The sequence below is a fragment of the Micropterus salmoides genome, unplaced genomic scaffold (assembly GCF_014851395.1).
Source record: "Micropterus salmoides isolate LMB-PRFRI ecotype aquatic unplaced genomic scaffold, ASM1485139v1 Ms_hic_scaffold_2, whole genome shotgun sequence".
In the NCBI taxonomy this organism is placed as follows: Eukaryota; Metazoa; Chordata; class Actinopteri; order Centrarchiformes; family Centrarchidae; genus Micropterus; species Micropterus salmoides.
The window spans coordinates 28,020,815-28,042,573 of record NW_024041150.1 but is presented as its reverse complement, the minus strand read 5'-3'; the positions used below and the strand labels follow the sequence as shown (position 1 = coordinate 28,042,573).

Below are 21,759 nucleotides of genomic sequence, written 5' to 3'. Positions count from 1 at the left end.
ATGGACTGAGGTCACATTTGCCTACAAGGTAATTAATTACTATGAATACATTTGATTTAACTGATAGATTAATGCTGCAGGAAAGTAGTTGTTGGAGCTGATATCTGTTCTATTTAACAGCTGCTACAGCAGATGCATGACCTTATTTCTAACAGCAGAGCTGTTCAAAGGGAAACAAAGTTTTCCCATAATAACCATTGATTTGTCTGGGAGATAATCGAAAAGCCTTGTGTTTATTGACATATTTTCATATGTGTGAAAAGCGTGGTCCAGGACATTACAACCACCTTAAAAGTGACCTCACTGGCTCTGAAAAGTAAACCATACAGTTACATTTTTGCTTATTGAAAGTAACAAACTATGTTTTCACATGATTTCTATCCTCTGTGCCATGCTTAAATTGCTCTATAATTTCTCTATACTTCCAGGAATGCAGATATGGTGGGGAAACACTTTATTTATGTGTTGACCCTAAAATAAGTAACATTTAAATATATAAAGCACACAATATTTTCTTGTTATACAATTATACGTTATGCCAGGTCACTTAAACTCAGAAAGTGACCTCAGTGTGCTAAACAGTAGCTATGTTAGAAAATAAAATGCAGTATTAAGTGGCACAGAGGATAAAGTTGACTTTTTTTATAAAAATGTTTTGCATTGTTAGAACCTTTAATATAATTCACTGTAATGTGTGTCAGTTCCTGCTTTATAGGCTGTTTTAGTTTAGAATCAGTGTCACACAGGTCAGTTTGACCGACAAGCAAAGCTCCTCAGCCACAATGTCCAACAACTAATCATCATCCTCGCTGTGACCCTGAAACAGGGTCCAGCTTTAATTATGGTTTTATCTCCATCCCAGAGACTCTGGGTGCTGGCTGCAATGGTGGTTGGGGTGGTGGAGCTATCCGGAGCCCTGCAGAAGTGCATCTTCGATGAGGTTCAGGCCCAGGCCAGGGTGGTACGAGCTGGACCCGTCCACCCAGACAGTCCACCCAACGAGCTCAGACTCAGAGCCCAGGCCGGCCAACAGACCAATCATCCAGGACGGAGGGCATCACCTCTGCCTGGCCTGTCAGTGGAACAGAGGAAGAGCCTGAGAAAGAGAGCCCTGCCCACTCCTGTCTCTCCACAGCCGATCAGGATTCGGACCTGGATTCCAAAAGAGAGCAACAACCTAGCGGAGGCTGAGAAAGAAAGGCTGGAGGCAGCAGTGGCAGAGGCTGTGAGGATGGTGTCTTCTTTACTGTCAGGTGAGAAACAGACCGCGCAAGCACACAATCATACACAGATTAATGTGTACTATCATGAACTGTTGACCTTTCATTAGTGAACAGAGTACCGGGTCCGTTGCGGCTCACTAGAGACATCAACAAATACTGCAAGTTTCTCTGGAGGAATTCAAGCACTGCCAACTACAACAGGTGTGTGTGTGTGTTTATGTGTTTATGTAGCTCCAGTCCTTCAATCGAGCTCATTTGGCATCCTCCAGATGTGGATCTGCTTTATCTTCAAAAAAACCTTTGTTAAAAATAATCACTTAAACCAAGTTTGTGTGTTTTAGATTCATGACAAAATAGTTTCCTGTTAGTTCAGTTTATCCAAAGGGACTGAAATAGAGAATTATGTAAACTTCATGTTAAAACACAAAAATTACCAGAATTAGAGGTGGGAACTTTTATGGCAAACATGGTGTTTTAGAGTTGATAAACAATCAAACTTTGTTGGATTTGAAAACAAGGTAAAATGAAAGTACAAATATCAGCAATGTAATGTTTAGAATACATAGTAGTTTTGTATTTGATAAACAATCTTTACCCTTTGACTGGGCTCCATTAAATACAGCAGCAATGTTATGAAAAAGCATGTTAAAAGTTACCGTTTTCTTCCTTCAGGTGTGGTCGAGCCAACATCAGATACAGATCTGAGACCTGCCTGGATGTGACGGTGAGTATAAGCCGAGTGTATTCCTGTGGGAAGCTTTGTGTGGACCTGTACACAGAAACTAGTTAAAATCCAGGACCAAATATGTCAAGCATTGTTATCCTTGTTGTCAACAGATCCCAGATGATCATCTGGCCGGATGTGATATTTACCCGGAGGCTGATTCACCTCGCAGGGCTGTTCTCCGTCCTGAAGGTGCTGGACTCCCCGACACAGACTTCCTGCTGTATCTCCACGTGCAGGCCACTGACAAGTGCCGAACTGAGGTAAAGATCCACTGATAACATAAAGATCTTTGTGCTAAAACATATCTGAGAAATGGTTTAAAGTAAATAGTTACAATAAAACAGAAGACTGAAATAACACAGTAATTGACTGGTTTTACTGTGTTTTGACCTTTCAGAATAATAAACCACTACTACCACAAGATGTTTTTATTGTCTTTTTCTTCACATCTTAAACACTCACAGCTTTGATTTTCCCTCCCTTGAAATCCCAAAGTTTCTTTTTCAAACATTAAGATGGCATTGTAACAGCATTTCTCTTTTAGTTTTATTAGGTTTAAGCTTTTCTAAGCTCTATTTTCTTAAAATGTGCTTACAAAAGAGCAGCAACAGACACAATTGTTTTTAGCTATGTGAAAACACAAAATGCCAGTGCTGTGGATAACATTTCCCAACATCAGAGTATTACAACAGCAATGAGTAACAAGTAAAAAAACATATATTTTTTATATTTAAAATAAAATATGCTGTTTAAATACATACATTTTTTATTTCATTTACAGATGTCACACTATGTACACGCTGTTACTTTCCTCGTATTGCCCTCCTCCTTATGTTCTGTTCACCCAGCCTAACGTGTTGGCCTACGCTGTCCACTGCCAGGCAGACGCCCGTGGACGACCTGTGGCTGGGGTGGTGATCATCTGCAGGGACAGACTGACAGGAGCCGCATACAGCCACCAGACTACTGTACAGGTACGATTAATAATAATAATATCAATAGGAATACTTCTGGAAATGTTTAATCGCAGGCAGTTTTATAAAACATAATAAAATGTGACAAGCAGCAGCAGGATAAGAAGGATGGAAGAAGACTCACTCCAGTTCTTTATTAATCCCTGGGAAATTTTTTATTTTTTTGCTCTGTTGCTTTTCATTACACAATAACACACACACACACACAATGAGTGTGTATGCTCATCTGTTTTCCAGACTGTGATCCATGAGCTGTTTCATGCACTTGGTTTCTCCAAAGATCTTTTCCACACCTGGAGAGACTGTTCGTCCACTTCTCAAGGTTTTTGAACACGATTTCATATTTTTATCTCACTGTATCAAACTATAACACATTAAGTGGTATTACATTATTATAGATTAGTGTGTAATTGCATCATTTGTTGTGTTTAGTGTAACGTAGCGAAATGGAAATGATGTATGAAATGATTCCTGGCGCTAAATCTACCTGTGGGATAAAATAAAATAAGAAAAAAGATACAACGATTACTTGATTCACTCATTTACATATGCGCACTTACTCAACATTAATCCTTCTTAAATTGCACAGTTGAATTATACTTTGAGGTCAAGAATCTTTTTTGCAACATCGGAGGCCTGGATGAGGAAGCAAAAGTAAGAAAGACAGAAAAATTGCAAATGGAAAACAAAAAGTAACAATATAAAAATGTTATTTTACCAATGCATTTACTCTTATACTGCAAGATATGTAGTGGACTCAAAGCATCCTCGCTTAATTTAGTCAAGATATTGGATAGAAATTTCATTTTATTTTTTATTGTTAAAGGGACAGTGCACATTAATGCACATTTCTTCTAGCATCAATGTAAATATGCCAGATTTAGCCCGGAAGCTATTTTAATTTGGCCCCTGATGATTATTATTATTATTATTATTCAACAAGTTTTCACAAACGTTTAGGCTGATTGCTCTTGTATTAAGCTAAGATAAGAAAATGTTCCTTCTAATGTGTTTTTCTTTGAGTCGTGCTGCAGTGGGTGCTGGCTGTTCTCCTCGAGGCAAAGTGACTCACCCTGATGAATCAGGCCAGATGAGGATTTACACCCCGTCTGTCATCTCAGCCCTGCAGAAGCACCTGGAGTCCGCTGACCCTGAGCTAGGGGGGCCGCTAGAGAATCTGGTACTGAGCAGCTCCAAGTTTTCAGATTGATCATCTGCTCTTCTTACATGTCTAACACTTTGTTTCTGTAGGGTGTACCTCCAGGCAGCGTGTCCTCACACTGGGAGTCCCGGGTCCTGCAGGGCTCCATCATGGCGGCTGTGCTGGGGGACTCGACCACAGTCCGGATTGACCCGGCCACCTTGGCTGCCTTACAGGATACGGGCTGGTATGCCGTAGACCTGAGCCGGGCACAGAGTCTAGTCTGGGGAGACGGTAAGGGAAGATGAAGTGTGTAGATATTAAATGTAAACATATACATTCATGTAAAATCTGCATGATCATTATCATAATTACAAAAACATTACAAACAGGAAAATAGACAGCCTGGCGTGTGTCTTAAGATTGTTTACACACACAAATAAATATACAGTACAATTGAATGATAAATCCGTGTTGTTATAGGTGAGGGAGCCATGTTTGGTTCCCTTTCAACCTGTCAGGACAATTCCTCATCCTTTTTCTGCACGGGCAGGTAACTGGCTTATAATTACATATTTGTTTTCCATAAAACAGCTTATGTTTTTTTGTAGGAATATGATTTGTTTTTCTTTCCAGCACAAATGTTGGCATTACACCTATCACACTGTTCCCCATGCAGCCTTGGGACTCTCTGATCACTGTCTGGTTCATCTTATCCTGACACAAAGGCAAAAACTGAAATCTGATAAACCTGTTGTAAAGACTGTGAAAAGATGGACCAACGAGTCAAAGCTGGAGTTACAGGCCTGCTTTGACTGCACTGACTGGAGTGTTTTTGAGGCTGCAGCCACTGACTTGGACGTACTAACTGACACTGTGACATCTTACATCAGTTTTTGTGAGGACATGTGTTTGCTGACTAAAACCTTCCACACATACAACAACCAAAAACCCTGGTTCACAGCGAAACTCAGGCAGCTTCGTCAGACCAAGGAGGAGACCTTCAGAAGTGGGGACAGAGTCTTGTACAACCAGGCCAGGAACACAATGACTAAAGAGGTCAAAGCTGCAAAGAGGTGCTACGCTGAAAAGCTAAATAACAGCTTTGCAGCCAACGACCCTGCGTCGTTGTGGAGAAGCCTGCGGACACTCACAAACTATAAGAGACCTTCCCCCAACACTGCTGGTACTCAATGACTGGCAGACGAGCTGAATGGTTTCTACTGTAGGTTTGAAAAACCCACAGTCACACCTGTCTCCCACTCCAACGTCATCTTCAAACAGTCACCTTCCCCCTCTGACCTCTTACCTGCACTCAAGATCTGTGAAGAGGACGTGAGCCACCTCTTCCAAAGGCAGAAGATCAGGAAGGCCCTCCATCTCTGGACTAAATGACTACAGGCCCGTCGCCCTGACATCTATAGTCATGAAGTCCTTTGAAAGACTGGTGTTGGCCCACCTGATCCATCTCACCCCGGACACAACCTGTTCCAGCTCCTCCCCTCTGGTAGGCACTACAGAGCAGTGTACGCCAAAACCAACAGACACAGAAGCAGTTTCTTCCCACAAGCCATCACTCTGATGAACAGCTGATTTCTGACTCACGGTGTCAGGAACAATTCCTGTGCAATAACCCAGTAACTCTAATCCAGCACCTGTTTACTGGTTTCCACTTATTATTTATTTATTCACCATTCTCTATTTCAGTGCTGTTCATACTATGTCATATTGTATATACTGTATACCAATACACCTACCTCAGGTCATAAGGTCATAGGTCTTATTTATTTTTTCCAGCATCCTTTGCACTATGCTCCATCACACTGTGTACATGTGTACATGTATGCATGTATGTGTACCTGTATATCATATCCACCTTCAACATGTACATAATGAGAATAATAGTTTATTCTTGCATCCTTTGCACTCTGATCACTGCACTATTTGTCAATATGTCTATATTGTTTTGTTCATAGTGTGTATGTTAGTGTTGTCTATACTGTAGTTTGTATCTGATTTTATTTTATGGTTATGGTATTTTTGTATGAGTAAGCACATCGTGAGCAATGTACAATCCTGAGTCGAATTCCTCGTATAAAGCGGATTCTGATACTGATTATTCCTTCTTCTCAGTGGATTTGGGTGTCATTATCTTCACCTCCACAAGGGGGAGTGCCAGACCGATCAATACCTGGAGGGATGTCGAGTGTATAAACCTCTCAAGAATGGAGTGAGTCTTTTACTTTTTCTATTTTCAATTTTCCGATTCTTCAGTCCCACATTTTCACTCTTTGTCCTCCTCCTCTCCTTCAGAGTGAGTGCTGGAAAGGGGAAAATGGCAGTCAGTCAACTGAAGAGGACCTGAGTGGGGAAATTTTTGGCTTTGACAGCCGTTGCTTCTTTTCCAACCTGACTAGACAGGTGTGTGTGGCCTACATGGTCTTATCACCAACTGTTTTCTTTATTTACCATTCATTTCTTCTTTTTTCCTTCCTTCTTTTTTCTTTAGAACCAAAGGGAGTTTATTTTATTCAGCAGCTCTGTTCAGGGATGTTGTTATAGACAAAGGTGCACTGGACCAAACAGATACCAAATCCAGGTGTCTGGCTCTGAATGGGTGGACTGTCCAGCAGGGGGGACCATTCAGGTAACATGACACAACTTATACCTTTTTATGTATTTGATAAAGTGTGAAGTTATGTCAAACAGCAATATCTTAGCTCATATGCATGTGTCTATGTGATCATATAACATAATCAAAATCCCACAGGCATCCAGGAATTAAGCAAAACTAAGCATGTAAACTAAGGGCGGATGAGGTGGCACCTTTTCCAGGCTTTGTCTGATGGGAGGCCCACAGTCTCAGACTTTGAAAACTCATAGACTACTGTTGGCCTGCATAGGCCACATTAGACTTTCGTTGCGAAGTAGCCTAATTTGTTAACATGAGACTGATTTAGAAATCACGGGAGATAAGGTCTACAACTACAGTTTACATTTAGTAATTTAGCTGACGCTTTTATCCAAAGCGACGATTGCTATAGGCTATATGTCAGAGGTTAGTGGGAATACCATACCAAATGCATTGCACAAACAAGATGAAAAAAAATTGCATTATGTGTTTAGAGTGCTATTGATACTGCATGAAAATGTGTATTTAGTAGTATATATAAATATAGAGTTTTTTTTCTGAAGCAACACACTGAATCACTGTGTCATCTGTACCTTTTAACATATAATAAGACTTCCCCAAGGGGAAATTCAGGAAATTCACATGTTAAAGTCACACAAGATGGACTCAGAGGTAAGAAAACAGATATTTGAATAAATTAGAAATTAGAGAGATGACATTAATAAAGCTAAATATAATATATGCATTACAATACCCAATACAATAAAAGTGAATTGTGTATCTAGTAATAGCCTAGATAAAAGCAATAAGTATATAATAAAGCTTAGTATCATATGATATGTACAGTATAGGTCATATACACATACTAACTAAGTAATGCAATACTATATAAATTAAAGTATAGAAATTAGCGAATACTATCACAAATAATATGCAGTAATGTACAATAATAAGCCATTGCTTAGTATGCAAGTGATATAATGTAGTATAAAAATATTAATATGCTAAAACCCCGCCTTTACCAATGCCTATAATCTTTAATTGACCTTTTTTGTGTACATTTTTGTATATGTGAAGTGTAAAGTGTCCTTAGGTCTCTTGAAAGACACATTACCAATTCTAGTATAAGCTAATACAAGTTAGTATTAATCTTATTAAGAAATGTGTACAATGTACAACATTAGGAAGCTGTTCAATAAAAATACATTTGACACACTGTAAGCTACAAGCAAATACCTTTACTTCTCCACTATTCAGAATTGTTTACAGGGACTTTGCTCATATATCACAATTAATGTGTATTACTGATGTTTAAAATGCTGCATGCAGCAACAAACAGATCCCCGTAGTTATCTGAAATGTAATCATATTATCCATCCTGTCTTTGCTGTTTTTAACCCTCAGATTAAAGGATACCAGGGTTTAGTTTTTTGCCCTGACAGAAGGTTATGCCTGTACGCTGACATTACACTGCCCTCAGACGAAGTCACTACATTTCCTTCTTCTATCACAAGGTGAGTATGACTTCAAACCAGAATCCTCTTGCTTTATTATAACCTGTAACTTATCCTAACTTACTTATTGCTTTTTGCTCAGCGATCCCAACGAGACTTTAACTTCAGGCCAGAATGGGACCTGGTTGCCCTCCAGACCTCCTACAGAGCTTGTTGTAGCCACAGCGCTCGGCATCACTGCTGCTGTTTGTCTCCTGGCTGCAGTCGTGGTGTCTTACAGGAAGTGTTGCCCCTTCAGGATCAGGATCCACACTGCCCCAGATAATCACACTGATCTGTAGCAAACACTGCCATAAAACATTCTGACTCAGTGTTGTATAAACTAAATGTACTAAATAAAGAATGCCTTGCAAGTGTTTGGGAATGTGAGCGGTTTTGAGATGCCTAAGGCATGGAAAGGTTCTGCTTGCAAACAGACCATAAGCCTCTTGTCCCTTTGATGAGCTCACATGACCTCTGCAAAGCACCTGTGAGATGCCAGCGGTTGTTAATGCCTCTGATGAAGTGGTACATTGAAGCTGTCCACCTCCAAGGAAAGCAGTTCGTCATGGCTGATACTCAAAACCCCTATACCTCAAGACAGAGGCAGCACTACCAGAGATGTTTAGGACTTTGGTACTCTGCATCACTGTGAAAACAGAAATAATTTATTCAAACCAATAGTAGGCTATATATTTATTAACTGTATTTTATTATTTTATTTTAGTATTTACTTATATGGAGATTGAAAACAAAAAGAGAATGAAAAGTGAAATTAACAGATTGAATAAAGATACAGAGATCAAAATGACTACACCCAAAATTAAAGATGCTAAAGTAAAATCAAGCAAAATGATTTTCACGAAAACAGAATAAACAGAGATTCAATTACTTGAAATGTCATAAAACATGTTAATAACCATGCTTTTGATTTTAAAGTGGAACTAGTCCATGTAAATGTTTCATGCTTGTATAGGGTTGAGTTCCTCTCTCAGTAGCAACAGTAATGAAGACTGGCATTATAAAGAACATTTTTAAATAAAGATGTATTTTTATTTCTTGACATCAGTGTTAAATTAACAGAATTATGTCCTCTTCCACACAGGTATAGAGGTCTGTCTGGGTGCAACACCAGTGGAGCAAATCTTGTGATATGAGGATGACTTCAGGCACTCTTCAGTGATCTTCAGACACACAAAGCAGAACTGCACCATACAATGAGGGCAATAGATGTTTTTACATCGAGTTCCGTTATGCTCCACCAGAAAACCACAGGTGGGACAGGTACGGATGCAGGGACAGCCAGTGACGCCCTTCACAGACTCAAAGACGATATCTGGACAGTTTCTCAGTGTTTCTAATGGCTCATTGATGCAGCCGTCATTTTCACAGCGGTCTGAACGTGGAGCCGGACCTTTCCATTCCCTCAAACACTGCCAGCAGAATCTGAAAGGTCTTCTTTTGGCAGCTGTGAACGTTGTGCACTCGACACACAGATCACTGAGATCAGCCCTCACTATGCGAGACTTGCAGCCAGGACACTGTTGAGTGAAGTTACACAGAATGAGAGGTTTTTAAAATCACCCTTGAATTTTCATTGACAACAGTTTTTCATAGTGTATAAATAGTGTAAATATTTTCATTGAAATACAAATTTGATGTCCAAGTCCTTTGCAGCATTACTGAATATTTTCTTTTCATAGTACTTCATTTCTTCTTTGGTTAGAAGAGCCATTTTACAAACCTCCTCATATGGCCTCTCAACGTCACAGTCAGGTTTGCCACACACAAATCTTGACTCACCCTTAGATAGTAAAAAGAAAAACAAAGAGTGAAAAATGTTGAGTAAATTCCTCAGCTTCTGTCAGTTTGCTGCCGCTTATGGTTCACTGCTATTAACCAACATCAATTTCAAATTTCACTGAAATGACACGTGTGTTTCTACCGTCAGATAGCCTATAGTAACATGTATTTTCTGTTAACAATTTAAAAAAACTACAAAATTCCTATTTAACTACACAGGCTGCCATTGTGCATTTGTCTGTGAAGTTTATTCACTGAAACATCTTTGAAGTTGATGATGAATGTGAAGTAAACAGTGTACTTGGTCCACCAACCTACCACACCAGTTGGTGAGAGACATAGGAGTGACAGCATGACCACAGGACATCTATGCTCTGAGAAACGCACCAAAACAAGGATAAAAACGAGGGGCAAAATAAGGCACTTAGCAGAAGATTATAGCCACATGGTGTTTATATTTTAGGACTAAGGCTTGTTAATGTGACATTTGGCTACTTACAGTCTAAGTCATCGTCGCCATTGACAAATGTAAGTGTTCTTTCTCGAGGGTCATAACACTTCTCCTGTTGTGTCATATTGCTTGTCTGTTTTGTGGAGTTGCTCTGTTCACTTGTCACGCTGTTGCCCATCTTGACTAAATGTAATATGTAGCCTACTCACTCAAACTAAACACTCTGAGGCTTAAAATTTAGTCATGTGATTGTTAGTTCACCCACATCATGTAATGCAAGTTATGAAAACAAAAAAAACAATTGATATCATGTAGGCCTAGCTATACTTACCTGAAGTTTCAGTTTCTCAATACAGGCTACTAACGTTACAGCCGGAGATATATAAATAATGAGAGAGACACACAGAGAGAAATCATTGCTTATTGCGTGATTCAACATTTCCCTCTCTCTCACATATTGCTCAAGGAGAGACGCAATTCTGCCCTTTATTAAAGTGTTATTATTTTAGGCATTGCTTGCTGCCAGCACACAGCAAGCATATTATCATATACAAGGCCTAATTGGAGGATGCATCAAAAAGCCAATAATAAACAAATGAGCTACAGTCAATACAGAGTCTAATACAGTACAATACCAGGCCTCAACCTGTTAGGTCAAAACTGTGTGCACGCTGCAAGGCATTCTCATCTCAGTGTCTGTCTGTAGCGGCTGATGGTGGAGAGGTGCAGCCATCCTGTCATGCGGTGCGCAGTGTAGTTAATTAGGAAAGTATATTCATTTAAGTCTGTTGATCTTTTTGGTGTAAATAATAGTAGCCTAGGTACTAATTACAATGAAAAATACATTATTTGTGATTCAAAATAATGGCTGTTGATAAATAAATTAGTGACACCCACACATGCATGATTTTACTGCTTCCATGGGAGCTCAGACCATGAGGTAAAATATACTATATAATATATTAAAAACTTATTTTAAGGTTCAACCTGAAGGCTATTGTGTAAGACTCTATATATAGCCTACTATTATAAGACTAACATTTACTCCAGTTTTTACTTATAGATGATCACTTGCGGATTGTGTTCCCGAGTCAAGACGCTGGAGGATGAGACCACTCTGGATTCCTCTGAGATAAAGCACGTCTACAGTTCATACAGTACCGAGACTGTCCGGAGGCCTGATGAAGACAAAACCGGCAAAATCTCATCAAAACCACAACAAGACCAATAACACCTGTATTCAAAACAAGCTCAAACAAAGAAAGACATCACTCTGTACTTCGTTTCTGATCTTTGCAAACTTCGGGGCAGCCATCAGCTCCCCTAAAGCATGATTTGTAATATTTTGGGGGTCTCTAATATTGCATGCTTTAACAGCATGCTTTATTGCCATTCATTTCTATATTTCTCTATCATCGTGGATCCGTGCGTAAAATCAGGAGCGTCAGACTTCATCCAGCCAGAGGCCGGTGGCTCCGCGATCTCTGATCCCTGGCCCTGTACCCTCTGCCAAACCACTCCCTCTCCGGTACTGGTTGTGTCGCTATAGCCCACAACAGGTGTAACACCAAAATGTGTGACCTATCAGATTCTGTGACTACACCCAAACAACAATGTTTTCCTAACCATAACCAAGTACTTTTGGTGCCTAAACCCAACCAAATTGAAACTGCTTCACATCGTCAACAAAGCCTCTGGCGCTAACTTGCCATGTGTGTCACAGAATCTGATAGGTCACACATTTTGGTGTCACATCAGCGCGCTGTGAACGGTTCGTGATCGTTCCCTCTGGTTGGACAAATATTACGCATGCTCCATGCACTATCATCTGGGGGCTCCCCGCAGCATCACGCAACTTTCTAATTCTTCCCTCTCATGGAGAAAAGAAAGGTTAGGTCGCAGCTGCAATTAATTATTAATAATAATGAGACAAACATGCCTGACACTTTCACAGTCAGCCCCACGCTTGCAGCTATCTATTAATGATTCAGCATTCAGCAGTAAGAATCACGGGCTGATAAACTTTGTTTATCAACTCTGCTAGTAAAGTAGCCTAGATAAAAAAGGGACCTGTTGAATTTTACAAGAGCATTGTTATGCACTAACAATGACACTAACTTTAAAAATCAAAAATGAAAAACACTAAGTTATGAGAATTGTGCAAAATTAAGTCAATAGTCTGCAATTTAAAAGTAATAAAATGATTAAAACATCCAACAAGAGACTCCCAGACCTTCTGCACAGGTGACTTGACAAATGTGAAATAAACAGAAAAGGAGACAGACTGTGCATCATAAAGGCATTGATTAGAAAGCCCTTTTATTTATCTTTTCAAAACAGGCAACATTCATTTAATTTACTTGTTAGAGTCTGCCTGTTCTCACAGGTATTTTCCACAAGCCCCATTGTGAAAGCTTATAATTTCCCCCGGGATTCCCACAGAGAGAAGAGCATTGATTATGATGTTTAGCCTTTGTTTTTGGCTTTCGGTTTGGCCGCATGTGCACGTTAGTTCACGTGAGTTGAGCTAAGGGCTACAGAAAGTCCCTCTTGATATATTTTCGGTTTCACATTTTATCCTCTACCGGCATACTGCATAATGACAATAATTTTCTGTGCATAATTTACTGACAGGAGCACGAGCCTGTGTTCGGAGCACTGATAGTGAGGAGTTTGATTCGCTAAAAAAAAAGGAAGAATGATACACTACTGTACTGAAGACTTTTAAGATCAATTTTAAAAATATTTTTAAGATGGTGAGACTTGTGGATAAAAGCTCTCTAGGTCTAATCAAATTTGTTGGTGGAGCTTTCCTTTGCTTTCTATTCTGCACTTTCCGAATATCAACCTGTCACTAGGCAGACAGCTGACAGTCAGCTGTGACACAAACGAAAGTAAGAGTTATAGCATCCACCACACCTTACTGATGTTATGACATGATCGACTGACCGCGGTAAGAACTCGCTATATATCTGTAATGTTGTCTTATACTACAAAAAAGCAATAAATTGGCTGTTGTAAACCATTCAGATTGCAATTCTCTTAATGTAAAACGATGTAGGTACAGTATTTATTTAGTGTTTCCCTCGTGTTAAGTGAAAGTTCCAAAGACAGAAGCACAATGCATTCATTTCTAACTCGCATTTATGGAATAACATGTGGCTGTATTTTAATAAGTTACCACATAAATATTTCATCTCCATGTTGTTTTTTGGTGAACATAGTTTCTGCAGAGTTTACTTTAGGTTTTGAAAATGATTAGATAACCTGCTCCTGAAGATATACAATCATTCACCACTAGGGGGAACAAAAAATAAATTTGGTTTGGTCATCTGAGTAATCTTGTTAAGGTGCTTTTTGTTTGTTTTGCTGGGAAATAAACAGAGAACGTTTATAAAGGATAAAATTGATACCACTGTAAAGACAACATACCAGTAAAAGGAACAGGACACAGAATTTAAAAATTGCAAAATCTGTGTAACTGTAAAATGATGAGTAGAGATGCAAAGACATCTGTGTGACAATTAAAGCTCATTCCATTTCAGCATCACACACGAAAAAATGAACAAGTTGGAAGAAACTTCTGAGAAGGAAGAACGTGTCCCTCTTCAAACCAGTGAAAGGCATCGAGATGAGAGCACAAAGCCAGAAAAGGAGGAACAAACAGGTCATAAAGAAGCAGAGTTACAGTGATCATTTATCAATTTTAACCTTCAATTATTTTATTCAACTAAATGTTGTATGTTTCTAAATCTCTGAAAAATGGAAATTATTTTTTTTTATAATCAGATGCTGCATCTGCTGAACAGCAGAGGTGCTGCCCTTCTGTGATTTCTGTGTTGTTAAATTTGATTTTTAGCAGGTGAGGTGAAAATGTAAGCAATTACTTTAATTTTAACAGACTTTTGCTGAATGAATTACTGAGTAAATTACTTTTCTTACAAACCCAGAGAGCGTCCGACCGGACAGGATGAAAGCAGTAACAAACTGGGATAAATAAAGTATATATCTATCTATTAGAATGAGTTGTTCAGTCGTGACACTAATTTATTTCATGTTGGACATCAGGACCTGCATCTGCTGCACAAAGAACAAGAATGAGTCTGTGTTTTTCTTTCTTTTTAGTGACTCGGCCACAGAAAGTTCACGATGGTCTGTCTAATCAGGGAGGCACATGTTCCCTCAACAGTGACCAGCAAGTTTTCTCCAAGACACCAGAGGTCCACGAAAGGTTTGAAACAGCTGCTTTCATCTGTAACAGATATAATTTAACAAAACATTATGCACATTATTAACAGGAAACATTATCATAAAGTGTTTTATTTGGTTCTAAATGTGTTTTTCAAATTTACAAGTCTCTATCAGTAACATGTTAACATGGTGCAGCTGTCCTCCTTCTGTGATTTCTGTGCTTTAAATTTAATTTATCAGATTTTTAGCAGGTGAGGTGAAAATGTAAGCTATTACTTTAATATTAACAGACTTTTGCTGAATGAATTACTGAGTAAATTACTTTTCTTACAAACCCAGAGAGTGTCCGACCGATCCAGAAGGTCAGACAGATGATGCAGCTGAACGACAGGATGAAAGCAGTAACAAACTGGTGCAGGATGAGGGGAAACACACAGAGGTAGAAGAAGAAGACGAGGATGAAGAGAAGAGGGAGATGGGACACAGTGACGTTGGTAAGGGACAGATCAGAATCAAGTGAAAGTAATTCAGCCCTCATCTTTTTCATTCCATCTTCACTCCATTTGCTCTGCTTACTGTTTATGCACTGTTTTACTGTGGCTACTGTGTTATAAGTTATTTTAATTTTAATTCTATTTTAATAAAGGTTTAATGTATGTATGTTTTGTATGCTACTGGATACTTGAATTTCCCTCGGGATAAATAAAGTATATATCTATCTATTAGAATGAGTTGTTCAGTCGTGACACTAATTTATTTCATGTTGGACATCAGGACCTGCATCTGCTGCACAAAGAACAAGAATGAGTCTGTGTTTTTCTTTCTTTTTAGTGACTCGGCCACCGAAAGTTCACGATGGTCTGTCTAATCAGGGAGGCACATGTTCCCTCAACAGTGACCAGCAAGTTTTCTCCAAGACACCAGAGGTCCACGAAAGGTTTGAAACAGCTGCTTTCATCTGTAACAGATATAATTTAACAAAACATTATGCACATTATTAACAGGAAACATTATCATAAAGTGTTTTATTTGGTTCTAAATGTGTTTTTCAAATTTACAAGTCTCCATCAGTAACATGTTAACATGGTGCAGCTGTCCTCCTTCTGTGATTTCTGTGCTTTAAAATTTAATTTATCAGATTTTTAGCAGGTGAGGTGAAAATGTAAGCTATTACTTTAATATTAACAGACTTTTGCTGAATGAATTACTGAGTAAATTACTTTTCTTACAAACCCAGAGAGCGTCCGACCGATCCAGAAGGTCAGACAGATGATGCAGCTGAACGACAGGATGAAAGCAGTAACAAACTGGTGCAGGATGAGGGAAACACACAGAGGTAGAAGAAGAAGACGAGGATGAAGAGAAGAGGGAGATGGGACACAGTGACGTTGGTAAGGGACAGATCAGAATCAAGGGAAAATAATTCAGCCCTCATCTTTTTCATTCCATCTTCACTCCATTTGCTCTGCTTACTGTTTATGCACTGTTTTACTGTGGCTACTGTGTTATAAGTTATTTTAATTTTAATTCTATTTTAATAAAGGTTTAATGTATGTATGTTTTGTATGCTACTGGATACTTGAATTTCCCTCGGGATAAATAAAGTATATATCTATCTATTAGAATGAGTTGTTCAGTCGTGACACTAATTTATTTCATGTTGGACATCAGGACCTGCATCTGCTGCACAAAGAACAAGAATGAGTCTGTGTTTTTCTTTCTTTTTAGTGACTCGGCCACAAAGTTCACGATGGTCTGTCTAATCAGGGAGGCACATGTTCCCTCAACAGTGACCAGCAAGTTTTCTCCAAGACACCAGAGGTCCACGAAAGGTTTGAAACAGCTGCTTTCATCTGTAACAGATATAATTTAACAAAACATTATGCACATTATTAACAGGAAACATTATCATAAAGTGTTTTATTTGGTTCTAAATGTGTTTTCAAATTTACAAGTCTCCATCAGTAACATGTTAACATGGTGCAGCTGTCCTCCTTCTGTGATTTCTGTGCTTTAAATTTAATTTATCAGATTTTTAGCAGGTGAGGTGAAAATGTAAGCTATTACTTTAATATTAACAGACTTTTGCTGAATGAATTACTGAGTAAATTACTTTTCTTACAAACCCAGAGAGCGTCCGACCGATCCAGAAGGTCAGACAGATGATGCAGCTGAACGACAGGATGAAAGCAGTAACAAACTGGTGCAGGATGAGGGAAACACACAGAGGTAGAAGAAGAAGACGAGGATGAAGAGAAGAGGGAGATGGGACACAGTGACGTTGGTAAGGGACAGATCAGAATCAAGGGAAATAATTCAGCCCTCATCTTTTTCATTCCATCTTCACTCCATTTGCTCTGCTTACTGTTTATGCACTGTTTTACTGTGGCTACTGTGTTATAAGTTATTTTAATTTTAATTCTATTTTAATAAAGGTTTAATGTATGTATGTTTTGTATGCTACTGGATACTTGAATTTCCCTCGGGATAAATAAAGTATATATCTATCTATTAGAATGAGTTGTTCAGTCGTGACACTAATTTATTTCATGTTGGACATCAGGACCTGCATCTGCTGCACAAAGAACAAGAATGAGTCTGTGTTTTTCTTTCTTTTTAGTGACTCGGCCACCGAAAGTTCACGATGGTCTGTCTAATCAGGGAGGCACATGTTCCCTCAACAGTGACCAGCAAGTTTTCTCCAAGACACCAGAGGTCCACGAAAGGTTTGAAACAGCTGCTTTCATCTGTAACAGATATAATTTAACAAAACATTATGCACATTATTAACAGGAAACATTATCATAAAGTGTTTTATTTGGTTCTAAATGTGTTTTTCAAATTTACAAGTCTCTCAGTAACATGTTAACATGGTGCAGCTGTCCTCCTTCTGTGATTTCTGTGCTTTAAAATTTAATTTATCAGATTTTTAGCAGGTGAGGTGAAAATGTAAGCTATTACTTTAATATTAACAGACTTTTGCTGAATGAATTACTGAGTAAATTACTTTTCTTACAAACCCAGAGAGCGTCCGACCGATCCAGAAGGTCAGACAGATGATGCAGCTGAACGACAGGATGAAAGCAGTAACAAACTGGTGCAGGATGAGGGGAAACACACAGAGGTAGAAGAAGAAGACGAGGATGAAGAGAAGAGGGAGATGGGACACAGTGACGTTGGTAAGGGACAGATCAGAATCAAGTGAAAGTAATTCAGCCCTCATCTTTTTCATTCCATCTTCACTCCATTTGCTCTGCTTACTGTTTATGCACTGTTTTACTGTGGCTACTGTGTTATAAGTTATTTTAATTTTAATTCTATTTTAATAAAGGTTTAATGTATGTATGTTTTGTATGCTACTGGATACTTGAATTTCCCTCGGGATAAATAAAGTATATATCTATCTATTAGAATGAGTTGTTCAGTCGTGACACTAATTTATTTCATGTTGGACATCAGGACCTGCATCTGCTGCACAAAGAACAAGAATGAGTCTGTGTTTTTCTTTCTTTTTAGTGATTTGGCCACAGAAAGTTCACGATGGTCTGTCTAATCAGGGAGGCACATGTTCCCTCAACAGTGACCAGCAAGTTTTCTCCAAGACACCAGAGGTCCACGAAAGGTTTGAAACAGCTGCTTTCATCTGTAACAGATATAATTTAACAAAACATTATGCACATTATTAACAGGAAACATTATCATAAAGTGTTTTATTTGGTTCTAAATGTGTTTTTCAAATTTACAAGTCTCTCAGTAACATGTTAACATGGTGCAGCTGTCCTCCTTCTGTGATTTCTGTGCTTTAAAATTTAATTTATCAGATTTTTAGCAGGTGAGGTGAAAATGTAAGCTATTACTTTAATATTAACAGACTTTTGCTGAATGAATTACTGAGTAAATTACTTTTCTTACAAACCCAGAGAGCGTCCGACCGATCCAGAAGGTCAGACAGATGATGCAGCTGAACGACAGGATGAAAGCAGTAACAAACTGGTGCAGGATGAGGGGAAACACACAGAGGTAGAAGAAGAAGACGAGGATGAAGAGAAGAGGGAGATGGGACACAGTGACGTTGGTAAGGGACAGATCAGAATCAAGGGAAAATAATTCAGCCCTCATCTTTTTCATTCCATCTTCACTCCATTTGCTCTGCTTACTGTTTATGCACTGTTTTACTGTGGCTACTGTGTTATAAGTTATTTTAATTTTAATTCTATTTTAATAAAGGTTTAATGTATGTATGTTTTGTATGCTACTGGATACTTGAATTTCCCTCGGGATAAATAAAGTATATATCTATCTATTAGAATGAGTTGTTCAGTCGTGACACTAATTTATTTCATGTTGGACATCAGGACCTGCATCTGCTGCACAAAGAACAAGAATGAGTCTGTGTTTTTCTTTCTTTTTAGTGACTCGGCCACAGAAAGTTCACGATGGTCTGTCTAATCAGGGAGGCACATGTTCCCTCAACAGTGACCAGCAAGTTTTCTCCAAGACACCAGAGGTCCACGAAAGGTTTGAAACAGCTGCTTTCATCTGTAACAGATATAATTTAACAAAACATTATGCACATTATTAACAGGAAACATTATCATAAAGTGTTTTATTTGGTTCTAAATGTGTTTTTCAAATTTACAAGTCTCCATCAGTAACATGTTAACATGGTGCAGCTGTCCTCCTTCTGTGATTTCTGTGCTTTAAAATTTAATTTATCAGATTTTTAGCAGGTGAGGTGAAAATGTAAGCTATTACTTTAATATTAACAGACTTTTGCTGAATGAATTACTGAGTAAATTACTTTTCTTACAAACCCAGAGAGCGTCCGACCGATCCAGAAGGTCAGACAGATGATGCAGCTGAACGACAGGATGAAAGCAGTAACAAACTGGTGCAGGATGAGGGGAAACACACAGAGGTAGAAGAAGAAGACGAGGATGAAGAGAAGAGGGAGATGGGACACAGTGACGTTGGTAAGGGACAGATCAGAATCAAGTGAAAGTAATTCAGCCCTCATCTTTTTCATTCCATCTTCACTCCATTTGCTCTGCTTACTGTTTATGCACTGTTTTACTGTGGCTACTGTGTTATAAGTTATTTTAATTTTAATTCTATTTTAATAAAGGTTTAATGTATGTATGTTTTGTATGCTACTGGATACTTGAATTTCCCTCGGGATAAATAAAGTATATATCTATCTATTAGAATGAGTTGTTCAGTCGTGACACTAATTTATTTCATGTTGGACATCAGGACCTGCATCTGCTGCACAAAGAACAAGAATGAGTCTGTGTTTTTCTTTCTTTTTAGTGATTTGGCCACAGAAAGTTCACGATGGTCTGTCTAATCAGGGAGGCACATGTTCCCTCAACAGTGACCAGCAAGTTTTCTCCAAGACACCAGAGGTCCACGAAAGGTTTGAAACAGCTGCTTTCATCTGTAACAGATATAATTTAACAAAACATTATGCACATTATTAACAGGAAACATTATCATAAAGTGTTTTATTTGGTTCTAAATGTGTTTTTCAAATTTACAAGTCTCCATCAGTAACATGTTAACATGGTGCAGCTGTCCTCCTTCTGTGATTTCTGTGCTTTAAAATTTAATTTATCAGATTTTTAGCAGGTGAGGTGAAAATGTAAGCTATTACTTTAATATTAACAGACTTTTGCTGAATGAATTACTGAGTAAATTACTTTTCTTACAAACCCAGAGAGCGTCCGACCGATCCAGAAGGTCAGACAGATGATGCAGCTGAACGACAGGATGAAAGCAGTAACAAACTGGTGCAGGATGAGGAGAAACACACAGAGGTAGAAGAAGAAGACGAGGATGAAGAGAAGAGGGAGATGGGACACAGTGACGTTGGTAAGGGACAGATCAGAATCAAGGAAAGTAATTCAGCCCTCATCTTTTTCATTCCATCTTCACTCCATTTGCTCTGCTTACTGTTTATGCACTGTTTTACTGTGGCTACTGTGTTATAAGTTATTTTAATTTTAATTCTATTTTAATAAAGGTTTAATGTATGTATGTTTTGTATGCTACTGGATACTTGAATTTCCCTCGGGATAAATAAAGTATATATCTATCTATTAGAATGAGTTGTTCAGTCGTGACACTAATTTATTTCATGTTGGACATCAGGACCTGCATCTGCTGCACAAAGAACAAGAATGAGTCTGTGTTTTTCTTTCTTTTTAGTGATTTGGCCACGAAAGTTCACGATGGTCTGTCTAATCAGGGAGGCACATGTTCCCTCAACAGTGACCAGCAAGTTTTCTCCAAGACACCAGAGGTCCACGAAAGGTTTGAAACAGCTGCTTTCATCTGTAACAGATATAATTTAACAAAACATTATGCACATTATTAACAGGAAACATTATCATAAAGTGTTTTATTTGGTTCTAAATGTGTTTTTCAAATTTACAAGTCTCCATCAGTAACATGTTAACATGGTGCAGCTGTCCTCCTTCTGTGATTTCTGTGCTTTAAAATTTAATTTATCAGATTTTTAACAGGTGAGGTGAAAATGTAAGCTATTACTTTAATATTAACAGACTTTTGCTGAATGAATTACTGAGTAAATTACTTTTCTTACAAACCCAGAGAGCGTCCGACCGATCCAGAAGGTCAGACAGATGATGCAGCTGAACGACAGGATGAAAGCAGTAACAAACTGGTGCAGGATGAGGGAAACACACAGAGGTAGAAGAAGAAGACGAGGATGAAGAGAAGAGGGAGATGGGACACAGTGACGTTGGTAAGGGACAGATCAGAATCAAGGGAAAGTAATTCAGCCCTCATCTTTTTCATTCCATCTTCACTCCATTTGCTCTGCTTACTGTTTATGCACTGTTTTACTGTGGCTACTGTGTTATAAGTTATTTTAATTTTAATTCTATTTTAATAAAGGTTTAATGTATGTATGTTTTGTATGCTACTGGATACTTGAATTTCCCTCGGGATAAATAAAGTATATATCTATCTATTAGAATGAGTTGTTCAGTCGTGACACTAATTTATTTCATGTTGGACATCAGGACCTGCATCTGCTGCACAAAGAACAAGAATGAGTCTGTGTTTTTCTTTCTTTTTAGTGACTCGGCCACGAAAGTTCA

At 38.5% G+C, this 21,759-nt stretch overlaps 2 protein-coding genes across 2 annotated transcripts; both read left to right on the top strand.

Moving 5' to 3' along the window:
• Positions 1-841: 841 nt before the first annotated feature.
• On the top strand, positions 842-9,856 carry LOC119911915 (leishmanolysin-like peptidase 2). The gene is made up of 14 exons (XM_038730894.1): positions 842-1,253; positions 1,331-1,424; positions 1,896-1,947; positions 2,061-2,210; positions 2,799-2,924; positions 3,162-3,246; positions 3,959-4,104; positions 4,176-4,359; positions 4,549-4,618; positions 6,199-6,295; positions 6,379-6,486; positions 6,575-6,712; positions 8,102-8,211; positions 8,294-9,856. The coding sequence occupies exons 1-14, from the start codon at positions 842-844 to the stop codon at positions 8,490-8,492; spliced, it is 1,971 nt and encodes a 656-aa protein (XP_038586822.1). The 3' UTR covers positions 8,493-9,856.
• Positions 9,857-16,855: 6,999 nt separating this feature from the next.
• LOC119911913 (uncharacterized protein DDB_G0283697-like) lies at positions 16,856-20,818 on the top strand. The gene is made up of 10 exons (XM_038730893.1): positions 16,856-16,919; positions 17,256-17,361; positions 17,660-17,814; positions 18,152-18,257; positions 18,556-18,710; positions 19,048-19,153; positions 19,454-19,608; positions 19,946-20,051; positions 20,352-20,502; positions 20,786-20,818. The coding sequence occupies exons 1-10, from the start codon at positions 16,901-16,903 to the stop codon at positions 20,816-20,818; spliced, it is 1,092 nt and encodes a 363-aa protein (XP_038586821.1). The 5' UTR covers positions 16,856-16,900.
• Positions 20,819-21,759: the final 941 nt, after the last annotated feature.